The sequence below is a fragment of the Chelon labrosus genome (genome assembly GCF_963514085.1).
Source record: "Chelon labrosus genome assembly, chromosome: 19".
In the NCBI taxonomy this organism is placed as follows: Eukaryota; Metazoa; Chordata; class Actinopteri; order Mugiliformes; family Mugilidae; genus Chelon; species Chelon labrosus.
In genome coordinates, this window is record NC_140352.1 from 18,529,186 (window position 1) to 18,549,366 (window position 20,181).

Consider the following 20,181-nt stretch of genomic DNA (forward strand, 5'->3'; position numbering starts at 1 on the left):
ACAGTCTGCCGCCTCACCAGCCGAGTCGAGAGACAGAGTGCTGTTGCTGTAGCACAGCTCTGTCCTGCTGAGTCCAATCTGTGATCATTATTATTCCAGCAGTGTGACACGTTGTGATGTGCAACCGACCTGAACCGCAACAAGTCAACACTCCTGCTGCAGACCTGTGCTCTTTCACTGTGAAGCCTCTGACAGGGATGTAGGATGTTTAATGCACTGTGTCATCTGAAGGTCAGCTCACTCTAAATCTCCCGCTCTCCTCTTTCCAATCTCTTTTACTGTCCGTGAAGCAGCCTTGCCCGAACAGTAACTTACCCTTTCATTCAACATGTGCACATCTGTCAATGCTAAGTGGATTTTTAGCATCATTAGAGCGTGGATGCATTGAGTAATATAATTTTCTGCCCTGGTATTGATCAAATTTGCCAGTGAAGCTGCAGATGAGTGGATAATAACCAGCAAGCAGATCAATTACCCACTGGGTCCAATTTCCAGCAGCACCTCTATTCTCTTCACTGGTTAACAAGGCAGCACTTGGATGTGAGGTGTAAATGCTGCCAAAAAGTGTGCAGCAAGTGTCAGGCAGGACTGTGTGTGTGTGTGTGTTTCTTTCAAAGGGAGGCGAGCTTATCCAGCAGAGCAGAAATCACCTCTGAGTGTTATCTACATGAAGGTGTGAGAAACGGAGTCACATTTAGTCACCAGCCTGAATGTGTGTGTGTACTTGGTCTGGTCTGTGCATTTGTGATTAGGCTCACACAGCTACGTGTGTGTGTGCCGGTTTCTCACTGTCAAGGTCAGACATGAGAAAGTCCCACATGGGAGCAGGCTGGCGTTGGCTAAGTGCCCTCTCAGTGTAAATGGATCCACACTAACACGACGCCTCTTACTTGATGGATTTGATCCACTCCTCCTTCTCCTCCGGAGTGGGGGCCGATATCCTGTACACCACGTGGTTGCCCTCGACGACCCGCCCGTCCGCCTCTGTCTTGCAGGCCTTGATCACCTGACCTTTGTGATTGGGGTTGTAGAGCTCAAAACAGTTCTGGGGAAATAAGAGATGTGCACGATGGCAAAATGTGAGAACATTTTAGTTTTTGGATTCAGAGGACGGAAGAGGTGACAGATTTGGTCCTTACGGGTTTTCTTGGCTCGTCCACTTCTCTGATACTGAGGTTTTCCAGAGGAATAATCCCACGAGGCTCTTTATCCTGAAGACACATAGAAAACGTGCATCATTACTCATCCATTCAGTATCCGTTTAACAAATCCTCTTTATCTAAGATCAGCACAATGATCTGGGTATGAAGAGAGAGCAGTGGAATAAATGACCAAAGGCTCCAGCCCAGATTATTGCTCCTTCACTGACACAGCTTCGTTCACTCCGTAAAGAACATGACGGCTAGTGTTTTCACAGTTTTCCACACTTTCTGAAGTCTGAGGAGAGAACTTGATGTTTTCACTTTTTACCTATCCATCCATTTGGACCTATCCATCCACTTTTAACGTGTCCAATCATAGTTTGCAAACGTTAGCATGCTAACTCGCTAAGCCAAGGCGACTAGCATTAAACCCGCTAAACATTAGCATTTTAGCTTGAAAATGCGTTAGCGGTCTGATTTAGCTCAGATTAAAGATTAAGCAAAGCCTCACAGAGCCGCTGGCAGACTCTTCTTGGTGGATTAGAGTGCACAGGAGAGGCAGGACACAAGTGTTACTATCGTTTATTGTTAAAATATGCTGTAAGGCTGAATTCTCCATTTGTCCACCTCTTTCACAGGCAGCTGTAATTGTTTCCTCTCAGTGTGATTCACAGTCTATTTCTCTAGTAAGGTTCTTTTTAATCAAAGCAGTAGAACTTTTTGTTTATGTCTAAAGTGCCATTTCACATTACACTGAGCCTGACAGCAACTGAGTAAAAATCAGGGTGTAATTAAAGAACACTGGAGGTTTTTATTCATCCTGGTCATGCAGGGGACACCGCCCGAGGGAGACGTAACCCTACACCCTGCATCCTCCAGCGCTTGCTATTGCGCCTGCAGGGCCAGATGTGTCGGGGGGGGGGGGCACCTTGAGGAACACCCCCTCACCCCGTGCCATGCTTGTCATCTTCCTTCTAATGAGGGAGCGCAGCCGAGGGGGAGGAAATGCTCAGGGACAGCGGCTCACAGCTGGCTCCCTGTGCGCCTTTTTTTTTTTTTTTTTGAGAGCGCGTGCCCCCTGCGTATTATGCGCTTGCCTGCTCTGAGGGACACGTGCTTGTGGGGTCGGGGGAGGCACTTGGCCTACAGCTTAGCGGGGCCAGATGTGTGCTGTAGACCTTGCAGATGTTTCCCATGATGCCTCATGTTAATTGCTGGGGTGAGGTTCATTTAGGTCAAAGGGGCTGCATATGTTAAACAGAGGAGCTGGAAGGCAAAGACTTGGGCCGATGTCTTTAGAGTGTGTGTAAGAGAGACAAAGACTAAATAAACATAGCAGCAGTTTATCATTGTTTATCCGTCTAAAACTCGGTCTATAAACACATGTACAATATACTAAAGGTAAAACTATAATCTGTAAGTAGATTTTTAAAGGAATCTTTTGACATTTTAGTGGCACAGTCGTGTAGCAGTTAACACTGATGCTTCACAGCAAGAAGGTTCTGGCTTCTGGCCGACCGGCTGCGGTCTATCTGAGTGGAGCTTGCATGTTCTCCCCGTGCTCCGGCTTCCTCCCACAGCCGAGGACATGCTTGTTAGGTTAATTAGTGATTCTAAATTGGCGTGAGTGTGAATGGCCTTTCTGTGTTGGATGGGCGACCTCGGCCAATGACAGCAGGGATAGGGTCTAGATGCTCCCCATGACCCTCTACAGGTTAAGATGTAACTGATGTTTTTTTTGTTTTTTTTTACATAATACAAGAGTGTATGTTAAATATGAGGCTAAAGCCACCAGCTTTTTAACTCAGCTTAGCATGAAGATGGGAAATGTGCAAAAACTATACAAAAGCTAAACTATGAAACCAGTTTTTGGTTTTACAGTGAAAGTAATGTATTTGGCAATTATTGTTACCTTAAGACATGAAATGGTCACTGTTTTCAGGCAAGGAAAAGTGAAATCTAAATACAGATTCCAAATACAACATATAAAATGTGTGTTAATTAGTAAGCTCTAGAGCTGCTGGTCAGTATATTCTCAGTGTGTGGACAGAAACAGACAGTTTTTATGCAAAGCTAAGCCAACCACCTCCTGGCTTTTACTTCATATTTTGCATGCAGACACATTAAAGTGGTGTCTTTCAGCAACAAAAGCAGATTAGTACGTTAGCTTCATCTACTCCATCCCCTTTCTGTTGATAATCTGCAAAAGGATAAGTATGCACAGTGTGCATTTTGTTAAACAACAAAATACACACACCAATCTGCCAACTTACTGTTGTGTATTCAAAGTAATAGAGGCAGTTGTCGGTCAGAATGAACCACCTCCTCTTCCACGTCTTCACCCGGCCGCCTGCGGGGGACAAACACACAGCATTTGAGCTCAGAGCTGAAGAGGTGACAGTGTTTGTGGATGTAGAAGCAAACCTGCAGGAGACTTGAGCTCCACGTGCCACATCTGGTTCTGATCATCATCTCTCCTGCATTAAAAAGGCTCCATCAGAGGCTGGACGTGCCTCCAGCGACCCCCCCCCCCCCCCCCATCCCTTCCCTCCCAACCTCCCCGTCCACCGAGACTGATTTGGGGGAGGGGGTTTGTACAGACGGTTGAACCCAGTGTTACCCTCCAGGAGAAATCCCAGGCATGTTCACACCACATGCACGTGACGGCTAAAGTACAAATGCACTCAACTGGTCTGAATAGCGAGATTTATGAGATTTAAGAGATTTATGACATTGAAAAAAATCCGAAATTTTAAAAAAAAGAAAAGAAGCAGAGAAATTTGATGATTGCAGTAGATCCGTTTTACGCGTTCAAGTCTGCACCAAAGCCTTTCTTTTCTTCTATACGATTAAACTGTAGGAACAATATAAGGAAGTCTCATTGTAAGAGACGCACTCTCTCCATCTGCCTCCATCATCAGATAAAACTAGATTATTAGGATTACTGGATTACTTTTCGGTTAATTACACCATCAGTGATGCAATGAGCAATTAACCTATATAATCAAAGAAAAAAAAAAAATGCGGTTGATGTCAGTGCTCAGGCTGCAATATGTTCACCATAAGAACACGAGTGCTGACTGGGTGGAATATGCACAAAGCAGCCGTTACTGATGTAATCAATATGTAATGTTCACTTGACCCAGATTTTCATTCTACGCAACTAGATGGGGTAACATCCAGCATCATATTATTTATGAGCAATGCTTGTGTCACTTGACATCAGGCGCATTTTCCGCACTATAATCGAATGATAATTTAAATACGGCCTACTGAATAAATAAAAACAGGAGGCAGTCTGGAGAGCTGTTAATCGACCTCGGCCGTATGTTTACTTTCATCCTCAAATGTATTCTGCAATTTCAGCACCCCACACTGTTTGCACGTTTCTAATGCCGATTTATCATTCGTTTCTTTGGTCGCGGGTGCAAAAGAATGAAAGTTTAAAATTGTGCGAGGACGTAGAGAGTCTCATATTAGGCTTGTTTAATGGTTTGGATTGGGATAAAAAAGAAGTCCATATTATTGATTTAACTATCAAATACACATATGAAGGTTAAGTCAAAATCTAGCACAATGACTTGCCAAGTCTAATCTGCTCTCATTTATATACTGATTTGCCAGTTGTTTAAGTACACTAAGTAAACCAAATGCATACTAATATAACAGTCCTGCACTGTGCCAGACACATGTTTCTATTATTTTGGATATCCCATTTTAGTCAGTGGGCTAGGCTAAATAACAGAAACACTTTAGTGTTTAATTCAATCCAGTTTAACAGCACCACACACTACATCCTCCATGATGATCACACAGCTGAATCAGCTCCTTTCTTACACAGTTTGAACATAAACTGAACACTATGACAGTCGTGACAGGTGGAGTTTGTGCAGGATTGTTACATTAGAATGAATTAATTTTCACTAGAGTCCCTAAAGAATTGGCAGGTGTGTATTACACTGAATAGATGGGATGTTTGTCGAAAAGATATTTTATAAGTGGAGACTGTTACATCTCCCCGTTTTATTCGCCGTCAAGTCTCTTTATTAAACAGGTGATCAACAGAGGTGCTCAGAGTGACTGCGACTCCTCTGCCTGACTGGAAAACCCCGTTTTTTTGACATGCTGCCCACGTTTGATGATGATGGATTCAAGCATAGCGGCAGGCTCAGCCCTTGTTAACAGCGTAGTGTTATGAGAGCGTATGGAGCGTCAGAGCGGTGCAGCTGCACATCATATTCAACATCATATTCAACACCATGATAAGTCAGCAGAGAGCTTCAGTCCAACAATAACCCCCCTCCCCCTCCCCATTAAGCATTTGTGGTTGCTCTGATGGAGCTGTAATTAGATGAGGAATTAACAAATGTTAATAAATTGGATGAATAATGATCTGCCGGCTGGTTTGATAGAGAGCAAACTGGAAAGAAAGAGTGAGCGGGATCGATGAAGGTGCAACACTCAAGGGCAGGAACAGAGGAAAGGAAATGAGAAAGGGTCTCCTTTACTTGACTGCATGAACAGCCACACAGCAGCATGTATGCATTCCCATAAAGCAGCCCATTCCGTAAAGCTCGAGCACGACTGTGTGTTCTGGCAGATAGCTACAAAGGAGCTGCATGATGTGCCGGGGGAGTGCCTAAAGGTACACAGCATGAGTCGATCTGTTCAGCGTGACCCCTGGATGCTTGCTTCTGGGAATCGACGAGGGAGCAAACGTCACTTAATGTCAGACAAGCTAATATTACTTAAGCTAGCACGAAAGCCTTCAGCAGTCTTTGCTTGACTTGCTAACCTTTTATGTTTTTTTTTTTCATATAGATTGTGATTCTGCAGCTTTAAAGAAAAAGTGCAAAGTGTGTACAACTGTAAAAGGATCCTCACACCTTGACAATTCAAGAAATGTTAAGCTAATGTTACAGCTGGCTTTGAGTTAGCTTAGCACGCTGCAAACAATGGAAAGCAGAGCATGCTAGTTAGTGATTGATCCAACTCTTCATAAAGTGAGTTCTTTGTTTGGCTTTTTTACGTAAAATAAAAGAAACACTTGGCCTGTTTGCTAATGGCACAGGCATAAATCACTTTTCATTTTTAAAGCTGCAGCTTTTTTTGGGAAAAACGACAAGACAAAAAGGAGATACAGTACGCAGCACTGCAGTTTGATGACAGGTGTCTTTTACGCTAAGATAAATATTGATGCACCAACTGAGATGAGCCCTCAGCGTCATCCAGCCTCCTCCAGAACCACCATGCAGAATGATCACTGACCTCCAAATGGCATTGCCTTGGAATGACCCCACAGTGATTAGAAATTTGTTTGCCAACATACAGCTCTGATACAACAAGCCAATTATATGAGGCGGCCAGCATGTTCAAGGGCCCAGGGCGATAGGGGGGAAAAAAAAAATGGTAGCCGGTGTCGGTACGAGGGCACTCCGTGATGAATTGGGAGGATGGAGGAGGAAGAAGCGTTACCTACCTCCTAATACAGAGATTTAAGAGGGAACAGCCATCACAGAACAGAAAGAAAGAACAAAGGGTGAAACTGAGGTCGTGGGGAGGGAGTGAGGAACAAAAAACAAAAAGTGTTTGGAAAAGACAGTGAGCATCAAACTCCACATGACAGGAAGATGGAGAGAGAAGTCGAAAGTGTCATGGTTAGTCACAAGACGATGAATAAAGAGAGAAAAGACTTTGTAGTACAACATTATGGAGGTGAACAGTTTTCTGGGGAAAAAATGAGGCTCGGCCAAACGTTTTGTGCTTACTAACGTTTGTTTTGAATATTGCCACTCATATTAAAGCTGAAGCAGATGTGCGACAGGCTGCAGTTCCTTTAGTGGCCACTTGAGGCTGGCTCCAAAACTGAGTCAATCATCATAGGCCGCCTCCGTGTTAAAATAACTTTCTAGCAGAAATAAACATTCTGGTACAAAAACAAAACAAACAAAAAAAAGCTCACCTTAAAAACTGCAAAAAATTAGTTTTAATTCTCCTATTCATGACTGTATCACATTTTAATTTCATCTTTCAATTAGCTTAGGGGGTTTAGGCCGAAGAAGGCACAGCAGTGTTTTGAGATAAATATTAACATTCCTGTGCTCGCATTGACATTTTGCTAATTAATAAACTTTCAGTTTAATTCATTTAAGGCTGAGTCACACATTTTCAAACATTGTTGCCCAGGATCTGTCAACCTCCAACATGGCCGCCTGAAATCCCATCGTAAACAAGTCGGACACGGACAAACGACACGCTTGCCACTGAGAAAAACACTGCTCACGACAGTGATGCTGAGGCTCTGCTGATATAAATCAACACAATCAAGGTTACTTTTTCATACCGAGCTTTAATAGCCAGCCTTCTCTGTCTGGGTTGAAGAACGTGTGTGTCAGATCATTCCCATCGTCCTCTGGGATTTTGAAGGGCTCATTTTTGATGCTGTCGTAGAGGTTCTGCAGACAGGAGAGGGAGACCATTAATCAAACGGTGAAGGAGGTGCCTCATTCGTACTGCGTGCGCCATGTGACAGAACGACCACAAATATCAATCATCACGCGCGCACACAGACACTCATTACAGACAAATCCTCACCCTGAGAAGCTCCTCTGGCAGATCTCCACCTTCGTTGATGCCTCTGTTCATGGAGATAAATCGTTCCACAGGGGGCTTGTCTCTGACATTAGGGTTGTGTAGGCTTGTGTTCAGCATGATGATGGCAAATGACAGCACGTAGCAGGTATCTGAAAGCAACAGGAAGGTAATCAGATGGTTTATACCTGGTAATAACACCCAGTCCCTATTAGATAACTGCCAATGAAATAAGCTCAAATCAAAAAAATGCCATATTCACCGTATCCACCACAGTTAATCATTCAGACCATTGTGATCTGGTTTCTTTCCTACTACATATTTTCTTCGTACAGCTGTTTGGTGTCACATTTTCAGGTCTCAGGATATAATCTCTACAAATATATATCATCATATGAATATGTCAAAGCTGTAGGCAAAGGACAAGATTTTGTTTCCAAATGCTTTCTGTCCACATGGACAGCAAAAGAGACCAACACCCTGTCGCATCCTGTTGGTAAGCAAACTGTCACATCCTGTTTGTTGAGCAAATACCTTAAACAAAGTTGTTTCAGTTGTTATAAACTGTTGCCTAAACTGTTGGGTCATAGACATTCAACTCTAACTCCTATCTAATAGCTGAGGCAGCTAGTTCATGCTAGCTGACCCACATATCCGTCATCTTTTAGCCAGACATCCGCTGGCCACATTCAAAGCTCTGAAATATTGGCCCTCGGAGGCTAAGTCATCAGTTTAAAGGGTTTCCAGATTGTGGAACATATAACAGGATGTCATCAGCATAGCGTGATAGTCTGTGTTCCTTATGATCCTCTGTTTCCATTTTCTCTTCAGCATATAGTCTTCTTTTATCTGTGCCCTAAATCTTCTAAACCTATATTTTTCTAGTAAATAATTTAAAGGCATTTCCTCAGTGACTGATAGAAGTTTTTCAGAACAATCTTTCAGACTTGATTTGAAAAATGGGTGTGAAAGAAATGTGTGTGCGTGGAGGGAAAAGGCTTTATAGGCTCTCAACAGGGCGTTAATGTTCAGACGCACACGGGCCAGTGGCTGCCTGTAAATGAATCATTCATTCCAATCTGTCTGTCTGCTCTCACTGACACACTTTGGTCCTGGTTGTGGTGTGTGTGCTGCCTATTGTCTGCCGAAGAGGAGCTTTGCACACAGTTGAGCACTGTGGGGAAAGAGGTTCTGGAGCGAGAGGAATGTCAGCGTAGTCAAAAAAAAAAACTGATGAGCTCTGAGACAAACTGGTTCCTCATTAATAAGTAACTAAAGGTCCGTGATCATGTCCGTGCTAGTGCTCTGCGTTGCACCCACACTGTCTCTCTCACACACACATAAATATTCATGCATGTCTATGTATAGACTGTGCTTAGATTTTGTGAAGACTCTGAAGGATGAAGCACGCTTAATTCCTCATACTGCAAACTATCTGATTCTGGTATTGGTTAAAGTAAATTCTCTGTCAACAAATCACAAATGTGTTTAGTTTAATGAAGCTGCATTTTAAAATTTAAACATAGGAACTTAGTTACCTAAGCAGGTAATCCATTACCCGCAGCTCACTTAAATTTAGAGTATCCCGCCGCCAAGGGATGCAGCCGCTACAATAATAGGTAGCTCTAAAACCTCTTTAATTATTTACTGACAGTTGTAGCTGTAGGCTTTTGTTTATCACAAGACCATGTGTCGCTCAGCCAGGTTGAGTCTTCCTGAATAATGAATGGCCCTTGTTTGTTGCTGGTTGTTTACCGCTCATCTGCTGCAATGAGATGGAATCTCTGGTTACTTTAATCGGGTTAATCCCCATCGAGCTTTAGTTACAGTAACTCCTACAGCTTAATGACAGAAATACATTTAAAAAACAGGCCACCACTCGTGCATCCTATTATGGGCCCTCTGGCTTTATTTCTGTTGGCACATGAGGCTAGGCTGCTTGTCAATGCACTGGCTGTGTCCAACATATTGGATTTCACACTTTGCTCCAGTGATTCTCAACCGGGACGACTTGCACCACAGGGCGTAGGTAGTTTGGGAGTTTCGAAAGAGTTTGTGGAAAAAGTTCAGTTGTTTTTTTAAAAAGCATAAATAGTTTTGAATGAACAGGTCCACAGTGAGCCGGTTTGAAGAGCAATGACTGAAGGAGCATGAAAAGTTAGCTTAAAGTAATGGATGAAATAGGTTTCTTTGTCAGTTATAGCTTATTCATACAGATGTGCATCCTATGCTGTAGCCTGACGTGCTGCTCCTTCATCTCTGCACATCTCTAACCATCTTTGGTCCACACCATCTCCTCTCTTTTCTGCTTTGCTGGGATTTCAGTAAAAGTAACTCGAGCATGATTAGTCTAATTCGTCGCCACTTCTAGGCTAGGCGAGAAGAAACTCAACAAAGCTGCACAGAATCCACACCACCAACTTTCATTCTGGCGGTATCATCACAGAGCGACTCAGACAACGATGGGGTAGGCCACTTGCATAGAATTGCACAGAGTAGGCTCTTTGTAGATAAGAAAAAAGTGAACTTAATCTTAAATATCTGCTAAAGGTAACAGATAGAATGTTAAAATAGCTAGCTAAAATGTTGGCTAAACTAAGCTAATTTCTATATGTGCAAGAAAATGATTAGAATAATTAAGTGTAATGAAAACATGGCTGAAATATGTACTCTCTATCAGTTGTCTGCCTCCAAAAGATGCAAAGGTTACCGAACTTACCTAAACTGTTCAGTCGTGTGAATGAATACTGTTCAACAAGCAACACTACAGACTTTTATAAAAGGAATAAAGATAAATGGGTGGTGATGAACACCTTTGAGAAAAACGTAAGAGAAAAACTGGTGTACGAAACTGACCTGTCGACTGGAAGACCCCGGGGTTGCACTGGCAGTACCGCGAGGCAAACGCCTCCATCATACGGTCAATCTTCTGGGCTTCACCCGGCAAACGGAAACTCCACAGGAACTGCCTGCAACAGAGAGGTGTCAGGGTGCAAGTGATGCAGCTGTAGTAATTACAATAACTTTTTTTTCCTGCTCAATATATGAGTTAATCACTCTTCTGACCGTAGCGCTTGGACGAGGTTTAAGTCTGCAAACTCATGCAGCTCCACAAACGCCTGCAGCACCTTGATGTTGAAGTCATCCCTGATGGAAAAAGAAGAACATAAACGCATGTTTATTCAACATCTAGCAATTTCCTTTCACAGAGCAAGAAAATCCATCCAGGAAACACCTATGAAAACTATGTGAACCCAGAGGACGGGGGTGGGGGGAAAAACATATTTAATCCATCAAAGCTGAATTCCTTTTTCTCAGCATTCCTATCGTGTTTGGGCCCTTATTCACATCAGACGCTGTGCAGGTCTGGAAGCAATTGAAACAGCTGGACAATGTTGAATGTCTCTCCACCCCGGGGGGGCGGCGGCGGTGCGTATGACTGATGAAAAACAGCTAAAAGACTAAAACAGGCCGCTTTTTGTTTGGACGCTGGAAGTTTTAGTTTTTTTTTTTGGCAAAAGTCATCAGCTGCTTTCCGACTGCGGTCACAGCTTCTCTGATCACATTTGTTCTGAGCGCTCGGCCAACCCCGATCTTGCTTCATCTCGGTATCGTGCGTTGCTTAAATCAAACCAGGGATTTTCAGACTTGGTGTTTTGTGTATTTTGAGGCTAGACTAACAATAAACTTGCATTGCAATAACATTCTTGATTGTTTTCTCCTTTTTGTCCTCTTGCTTTTTTCATTTTTTTCTCAGTGAATATATTGCCATATGCAGCCAAATAAAACCCTATGAAAGTTTATATATAAGGCTATTGCTGTAGGCACTTTTATTGCAAAGAAAGCTGAAATAAAAATTGACCTATATACATGACACAACGTGATAACAGCGAGTGCATTGATAAAGTTCATTTGTATGGGGCTGCTAATCCTCCTTCCAGTTATTTTTCTCTTTTCCCTTCTCAACGTCCTGTCCCTGTGTCCCCCACCTGTTTTGCTCTCTTCATCTTTCTCTCTGCTCAGCATGTAATGATAGGTTCCTGCTACTTGCATAAGCTTAATTAGTGATAATTACTGAGTGTAAACCCTCAGCCTGTGTTTTGTGTGATTTCCAGTGGGTAGGTGGCCTCTTTGATGATGCTCCGCAAATAAAGCCTACTGGCAATGAGAGGAGCCCCCCCCCATAGTCCCCCTACTCCCCCTCCCCCTACCTCCAGTCTTTTTCAGTGTTTGTGTTTTTCATTGATTCAGCTACTGCCTGACTACATCTGCCCAATGACGCACAAGCAGCACCTGTACTCGAGTAAGGCATTACTCGAAGTAGCTGATGTGATTTCCTGCGCGGATTAAAGGAAGGAGAGGATCGGGCAGCCGAGCCACTCGTCTGACTCAAGGCCAGTCCGGTTCATGAGACTAATAAACCTTTGCATTTTTTCCCAAACATTCTTCATTCGTCAGTATGGAGTGCAGCCAGATTCCTTCACCACCTGCAGATCCATGATACACCTGAAAGTGACATTGCTAGGTGGCATGTGGTTTTCTTTACGGCAAGTAGGAGCACAAAGTTCTTGTTTTCAGGAGCTTGACCAGACAAAACAAGCAAACCTGCTTGGTCACTGGCATCAGCATTTTGAGAAAGGAAAACTTGAAAATATGATGCATAATTATGAATATTATACGGTATATTTGTGCATTACTTCTTGTCTTAACCGTTTTCATATGTCCTCACTTTCTTCATATGGAGTCTGATATGTAAAATCACATTTTGTTATTGTATGCAAAACACAGAGTAAGCCGCTCTAAGCCGGTGTACGTTTTGTCAAAACAGCAAATATCGTGTCATGCTCCACTTGCTATCTGTTTTGCGTACGCATGGAAAAAAAAAGGCTTAAGCTTGCAACACTGACTTTATATAAGGACGGATTGACCCTCTGTGAGTTTTCTGCGCAGCGGTTCGACTATATTTTTCATCCTCTGAGTTAAAAAGGAAAAAAAAAATCAAGTAGCTTAGGGCAATAACACGCAACGCTCATTCAAGCCAAGCAGCTTGTGTCATTAACATCTGCGCTATTGTGCGATGCACGAATTTGGTAGAGAGGACGAAAAGTGGCTTATGGCGAGCCGCTGCATACTGATAATGTCACTTGTATGCCGCAACACATCAGAATATGCATCCTATAAGCCGCTGGCTTCTGACGGAGGTAATGAGGGAGGGGATGTGTCTGTTGAGCTTTTTCTCAGAAACGACTGACCCCACCTTTACTCGTGCTATCAATCTTTATACCAGATTTTCTGTTTGACATTTCGTTTGTGACATTTGTAATGCTGCCTGCTCATTGTTGCTCCACACAATCAAAGATCATCTACCAATCACAGCCTGTCCACAAAGCCTCCTTTCTTAAATTTCTTTGTAAAATGTGTATTTACCTTAGCCACAGAAGGGGATGAGATATTACTGCAGTTATATTAATCACTGTGAAGCTTTAAACATTATAGTGAGTCATATTTTAATGGTTATTTAGTGGATTTTGATTCATTCATTCTCACTACAGCTACTATTTTATTTGGCCTTTATTCTGCCTACTGGATGTTTAACAATCTCATCTCATCTCTACATACGTCATCCATTACACTACTCTTTCAGCTATCTAATACAGCCGCTGTGTTTTAGCTGCAGGACTTTCTTCATTATCCGGCACCCTGGCCTGAGACGTGAGGAACTGGATGCCTGTTTTATTACCAGCAATAAGTCCACATGGCTGGACTATGACAAGACACCCACACTGCCTCAAAGATTCATGTTCTAGGGGGATCAGTCGTGTTGTCCTTCTTTAATCAGCACATCCCGCCCATAATTTTCTTCTTTAATCACAGAGGAGGCGTAAATCTGACGTGAGGAGGCCTTTCACCCTCAGCCCGATAAGGCGCTCTGTCTCACCGTTCGCCTAAGTAGTCCCCGATGACCGTCTTGTTGAGGCCCTCGCCTTTGTAGAGGAACTGGGCGATGTCTTCGGGAGTGTGCTGGAGCAGGTCGTTCTCCAGCAGGAACTGGATTCCCTGGGGGGAGAGAGAGAGAGGGAAACAGAATGGATGTTCATCTCAATCACGGATGTACAATGGAAAAAAGGACAGGATTTCGACAGCTGAGGATGGGTCACTTTTTACTGCAGCAAATAAATTAATTTCAAGGCTGTTGTGGCACTGAGGCTGTGCAAGTTTACGAAAACAAAATATGGTAGTGTACCTTTTTGGGATCCATGTTGAATTTCTTCCTGCCCATGGCGATCTGTTTGTTTCTCTGGGATGTTTTACTGAAACATAAATGTGGAGACGTGCATTATTCAACCAAAAAAAAAACCAAAAAACACATAATAACTGATATTTTTAAACATGATAAGATATTGAAGAGATTATTTTCTTGCACATCTGTTGTATCATTACATATATGTGTGTTCATGCCTGAGTCAAATCTATAAGACAATCAAACACACAGACAAATAATAATAAAAAAAAACCTTGCCTGCAGACATCAGACGTGCAGGTGCTAATGTAACGGTGACAAACAGCACACACCGTGAACACACATTGATTTATCTCAGGGGAACATGCCTGAGTGATTTATACAGGCGCATATGCTACGCTGACTGACACTGTTTGTTTTATGCAGCTGCTCCGTCCAAACCCTTACATGCTATTATCTTTGTCAAACAAAACGAGGCTGTTGAAATTTCTTTATTACAAATCGACATGATAATTTATCCACACAAAGAGTAATAGATACGGTTGACAGGAGAGCCCTGCTACCATATAAAGTCACATCCTGTTCAGGCACAGTGTATCTGTTTTATCCATATCGCCACAGGTCATTCAAAGCACAGAGCAGCTTTGTAATCCATTTGTCTTTGACGTCTTTGACCAAACATGCAAATCCTAAAGTAAGGAAGAAAGCGTGGAGCCAGCTAAGAGACACAGTTCCAGTGACTATTTATGGCTGAAGGTAAAACCCATTATTGCTGTTATTTATGGCTGTAGAGGTCACAGAGGTCACACATTTTTCTTGTGGAAAGAGGAACAGTTTGCGTTCTAAAAATGTATGCTTACATTGTTATTTTTGAAAGGGCTGGCAGCATTTTAGATTTTGCATAATTGCATTAATAAAATTCATTTTTACATTAGCAATAGGATTTAGTTTCTCGGCTGTGCCACTGCACAGAGGGCTCCATGACAGCCTTTAGACCATCATGCAGGAGAAACCTTGTGACACAACATTAAACATAAAATATAATTCAGAAGTTGAAATAAGTAGAAAAACATATAAGAAAAGTTAAAATAACAACAAATAAAACTGACTACCGTAGCCCCTATGTTAAGACAAGGCAAATCTGCCCATACAATGTATATTAGCATCATATACACAAAGTACATATATATAAATGAATGTATCCAGACATCTGTGACTTACCTTTCTCCAACACATGTCAGCTGCTCGATCTCTGTCATGACTTCTGCTATCTCAAACTTCAACCTCTGAGTGAGAGAAAGAGACGGCAACACATACTTCAGCTGCTTTACTTTCTTTTTGTTACAACAGGATGAGGCATACGGCATGAGATGGAGCTAAGAATGAACTGTACGCGGCGGAAAAGTCATCACTTTTTCATGAGCAAATTGGGTGTGCAAAGATGCACTGGAGGTCCATTTGCATCGGTTATGGGATGCAAATAGACCCACAGTGCTGCAGTGGGTAGGCAAATGAATTGAAAGGCCACAGATTATGACTAAAGTGCACATGGCAATGTTTCATAATAAAATCAACTGGTAGCTGACACTTACCAGGAAAAAAAAAACAGTACTACTGTAATAAGCAAAGGGCTTCCCAGCCACTGAGATAAAGCATCATATACTGTATAAACTCATATGCGCAGACACTCACCTCAATATCATCAAGCAGCTCTCGCTTCCTACGTCGGATGTTTGATAGTTCATCCCTCTCCTCCAGGGACAGATCCTCGGGAACTAAAAGATATGATGGAGAAAACACAGCCGACCTTAACTCTAATTTGTACACCGCTCACGTCAGTATTTCCACTCTGCTCTTACTACATCCTGCACAACAGGGGAAAAAAGCAAAGATCACAAGTCAAGGAGTGATAGGGGTCCAGGATGATGAGGAAAGACAGAGATGAGTCCTATATCCAAACCAGTACCTACGAAGTCTTAAAAGAGTTTGCGAGAATCGGCTTGAAGACTCATCTTCATCGTGTTTCATCCTGTTCAGCTGGAACAGCAGATATCAAGAGCCTGAATATTTGTCTTAATTAACCAGAGAAAGAGAGAAGGCCAAGAGTCTTAATTATTCCACTTGAAAGTGTTTTGCCCCTTCCCTCCTTCTCTATTCGGCTCAGGGGGAAATTCTATTAATAAAACCAATCCAGATTAGGTTTTCTATCATTAAGTGTGAATTTGCCAATTTAACACAGCCTACAGCCCTGATTCCCCGCCCATTGGGGTGTTACTGCTCCAAGTAAAAATGAGCAAGAACGTACGATGACTCGCTCTTATTCTAATATTTTCTCCCCTGCATTTCCGTTTCAGTTTTTTATTCCTCTCCTATTTCTTTTCAATTACCCCAGTGCACACTTCTCAATTTTCTCCATCTTCTTGACGCACATAGAGCCCTGTGCATTCTTGCTTCATTAAGCCAGCTTAGAGGCAGATAACAGAAATCTCTCAACACGAATGGCACATCTAATATCACAAGCAGCTTTATGCCTACATGTTGCGGAAGGGAAAAAAAAAAGAAAAAAGAACATCACTTGTTATTTTCCCTCATGGGCAGGAATCTGCGCCAATTAAAGTAAAACAAGGTCACTAGGCTCAAGAGGAAGCTTTCAGCCCACTTTTACTTCGACAGCTTGTAAAAGAGTTGCGCTCACATTAACAATAGTTATGTGATCCTGAAGCACAGTGATGAGGGTCAGATAAAACAGAGAAACAGCTGAGGGATTTCATTTGTGGGCCCTGTTTTTAATAGACAGCCGGATATGAATGCACAATGACTGAGGATGAAAATAAAGATGCTAATTAGTTTTGCTAACCTCTGGCTACCTAAGAACGCTAGAATGGGTGCTTGTCGTTAAGCCAATTAGTGCTTTCAAAGTTTCAAGGATGTTTTAAATGATTCTTTAATGTTTTACTTGAGCAACATTTTCTTAGTTATTGGCCTATATACACTGAAAGTAGTTGGAAACTTTCTGTCCATGAGGATAAATCAAACACAGCTCTAATGCATCAATGCAGCTATGCATCAATGTGCTTTAATGGGTAGGAGATTATTGAATGCAATTTGAAGTAAATACTCTTATTTTCCTGAAATAACTTGTGTATCAGTGCAGTGACTGTGTTACTTTCTGGTACACCCTTGTTTTCCACTGTTATGCTAAAAGAAGCTTGAAGAACGGATTTGAGAGTGGTATCAATTTTACCGTGTAGTTCTCTGGAAAACATAAATAAGGGATTTCCCAAATGTCAAACTACTCCTTCAGACTGACTGGACTAAAGTTAACATTAAATGTCAAAGTGGTTGACTCAGATGCAACCAGCCCTCTCTGATGTTTGATTGCGAACTAATATCACACCTAAACCACATCATATTTCATTTTATTTATATACCATGAACTCAGTACTTCACACGTTTGAACTGTAGCTATTGCTAATATTAGCATAGGCTCCTGAACTAAACTAGCATACAGAATGAACACCACCTATTAAACATTTGCATGCTAGCCAGCTTATTTTAGTATTCATCTTAAACAGAGCTTCAGAGAGCTGCTAGCACTGCTTAACTACCTGCTAAACATTTGCATGTTATCAAGTTAATGTGAGCATTCATCCTATGCAGAGCTAGCATGGATATCGACACACAATTTAAATTCGTCTTATAGCTACTGAATACTCCAAGGGATTGAACTGCTGTATTGCTAACATTAGCATACTAAATCAAACTGGCTATCAGGATTAGGATCATCTGCTAAACATTAGCATGTTAGCAAGCAAATTTTAGCATCCAACTTAAACAGAGCTTCAGAGAGCTTCAAGCACTGCTTAATATGTTTTACTTTGTCTTGTGTAACAATAAAAATAAGGGGATTTCCCAAAACGTGGTTCTATCCCTTTAAACTGACTGGGCTAAAGTTAACTTTAAATGTCAAAGTCTTTGACTCTTTGACCGGTCACCTAAGGGTTGATGCAGTCTAAAACTAAGGGATGACACATAAATGGACAGAGGTTCAGCCACATTGTATGACTGATTCATGAATTTGTGGGATGTACACAAACCACAAGCCATTTTCTTTCAATTCTTTCTCTGTGTAGATTTCCATTTACTATACTATTATAATAAGCAGGCTGAACACTTTACATTAGCATGTTAGTGAGCTGAATAACAGTGATAATAATTCAAACGTTTGAACTATTACTTATAAAATATATTTTTTTCTTTATCACAGCATTTTATCCACCACACAATTAATCAATAAAAATTAGTAAAATAGTGAACAGATAAATCTATAATGGAAAAACAACTAGCTGCAGCCACAATATCAGGATTCTTCTTTGTCTTTTGAATGATATGCCCAGATGAAGATGAAGTGCGTGCTTTCCATTAGCTAGAAGCTGTGCATTAGCTAATGGAGAGAGCCAGTGACTGCAACAATGTGCATGATTATAATCTTGATTCATTACAAATCTAATCAAAACCACAGGATGCTCCCCTCAATAAAAGCTTACTAACATTAATGGCAAAGCCTTATCTTTATCCTTCAATCTGGGTCCCAATTACCGTCTTTCAAACCATACATTTGATAATAGAGGAGGGCTGTACGAATGTTTTAGTCCCAGGGAACATTCTTGTTTAGTGGTAGGCGGTTCTTCTAGAGGTGGTCCACCAATTACATTATTAACGCACATCCCCCCCATGACCTTCTATGACTCACTCAGGAAATGAGTGTCTTCAGCATTGAGGGAGTCGTGGGGCCAAAGCTGGTTGCTACCATCATATTGGGTCAAACCAAACACAGCCACGCTTTAATGATAATCTACTAAAATCAATTATGGTGTGAGCGATTGCTTCACAGTAAACAGCAGACCTTGTGAGGGACAGATTGTACAATAGCGATGTAGTTGATATGGCCCTGACTTCAATTTGTGCGCAGAAAAGACCATTTTAACCTCATTGCCCTCTAAAAAAATCCACAACAGGAGACTTCAGAAATCCACTGTGGGTTTAAACTCCAAGATATGCGTCACAGAACAAGAGGCTTCGGTAATCGCCACCCCCCCAAAAAAACAAATCCCTTAAAATCTACTTTTAAGAGTAAATCCCCTGCTGCTCTTCACACCCAAAACTAACAACTTTCTCTGACCACCCAGTGAATCCAGAGGCTTCAGTACTATTTATTTAAAATAATGGACGGACTGTTTTGACCAGCCATGTCCTGTTCTGTTTCATAACTAAACAATGTTTATTATGGTCTATACATAAAATAGTCATTTGTTGGGGCAGGGGAAACCAATTCCCAGGCCTTGAGAACCGATTCAAGGACTTCCCCAAAGGCAGCATTCATATCAGTTGTGCAGGAAAAGCCTCAAGAACACGTGGAGCTCAGAGTGAAAATCCCACGCTCACTTAACACTGGCTATAGTCCCAGTTATCACTGACTCATGTGAGAAAGAAGAGATTTGTCCAGAGCCACTGGCTTTAAACTATTGCTGTGATGTCTTTTAAAGTGGATGAGCTTTTTAAAAAAAAAAAAGAAAAAAGAAAAAAGAAAATCCTGTTGCTATACTCGATCTTGCTGCTACTTGCAGTGTCACATGCCAGGAAGCAGGAAAGACAGGGAAACTTCCTTTGAATCCAGACCCTAATCTGAAGCCTGCTGCCCCCAATCCCTCTAACTGTGGACAAAGACGTGTGCTGCATTACAGCCCAGGTCATATGTACAGACGTACATGTGGATGGAACGCCACATACACGGCAAGGCCAGCTGGCACTAATCCCACACGCTCAACCTCCCTGCCCCTCTTTAAGCCCCAATGCGAGCCCGCCAGAGCGGAAGTGCGATGTATAACAGCATATTCACAGATGTTCATGGTCACTAGCCGCTGCATGACTTTAACCTACTTTGCTTCAGTGATGCTGGATGGAATAATGTGACAGTTTGAGTGGCAACAGATAGTCTGGCGTCTGCAGAGTAAATTTGACACCGAGCCACAATGCAGGACCACTGAGTTAACCCTTGTGCTACCCTCTTGCATAATCTCTCTCTGTCTGTCCATTCGCTTGGGGTCCCGGAGACCCCAAAGGTAGCACGAGGGCTAAGGAAGCTGTTCTATTTCCCATTAAAATTTTATCTAAAAAGTTCCTTTGCTATCCTGCTATCTTTATAAT

The 20,181-nt window shown here is 42.1% G+C and overlaps 1 protein-coding gene across 1 annotated transcript in view; it reads right to left on the reverse strand.

Moving 5' to 3' along the window:
- LOC311504526 (cytohesin-3) overlaps positions 1-20,181 on the reverse strand; it is a 32,386-nt gene that overhangs the window by 1,578 nt on the left and 10,627 nt on the right. Inside the window, exons 2-12 of the mRNA XM_084567684.1 lie at positions 15,667-15,749; positions 15,196-15,260; positions 13,978-14,044; positions 13,672-13,790; positions 10,800-10,880; positions 10,590-10,702; positions 7,737-7,885; positions 7,486-7,597; positions 3,416-3,492; positions 1,140-1,211; positions 891-1,045 (exon numbers count right to left, since the gene is read on the reverse strand). Of these exons, the coding sequence (XP_084423810.1) occupies positions 891-1,045; positions 1,140-1,211; positions 3,416-3,492; positions 7,486-7,597; positions 7,737-7,885; positions 10,590-10,702; positions 10,800-10,880; positions 13,672-13,790; positions 13,978-14,044; positions 15,196-15,260; positions 15,667-15,749 (1,093 nt within the window). The remainder of the gene's footprint in view (positions 1-890; positions 1,046-1,139; positions 1,212-3,415; positions 3,493-7,485; positions 7,598-7,736; positions 7,886-10,589; positions 10,703-10,799; positions 10,881-13,671; positions 13,791-13,977; positions 14,045-15,195; positions 15,261-15,666; positions 15,750-20,181) is intronic.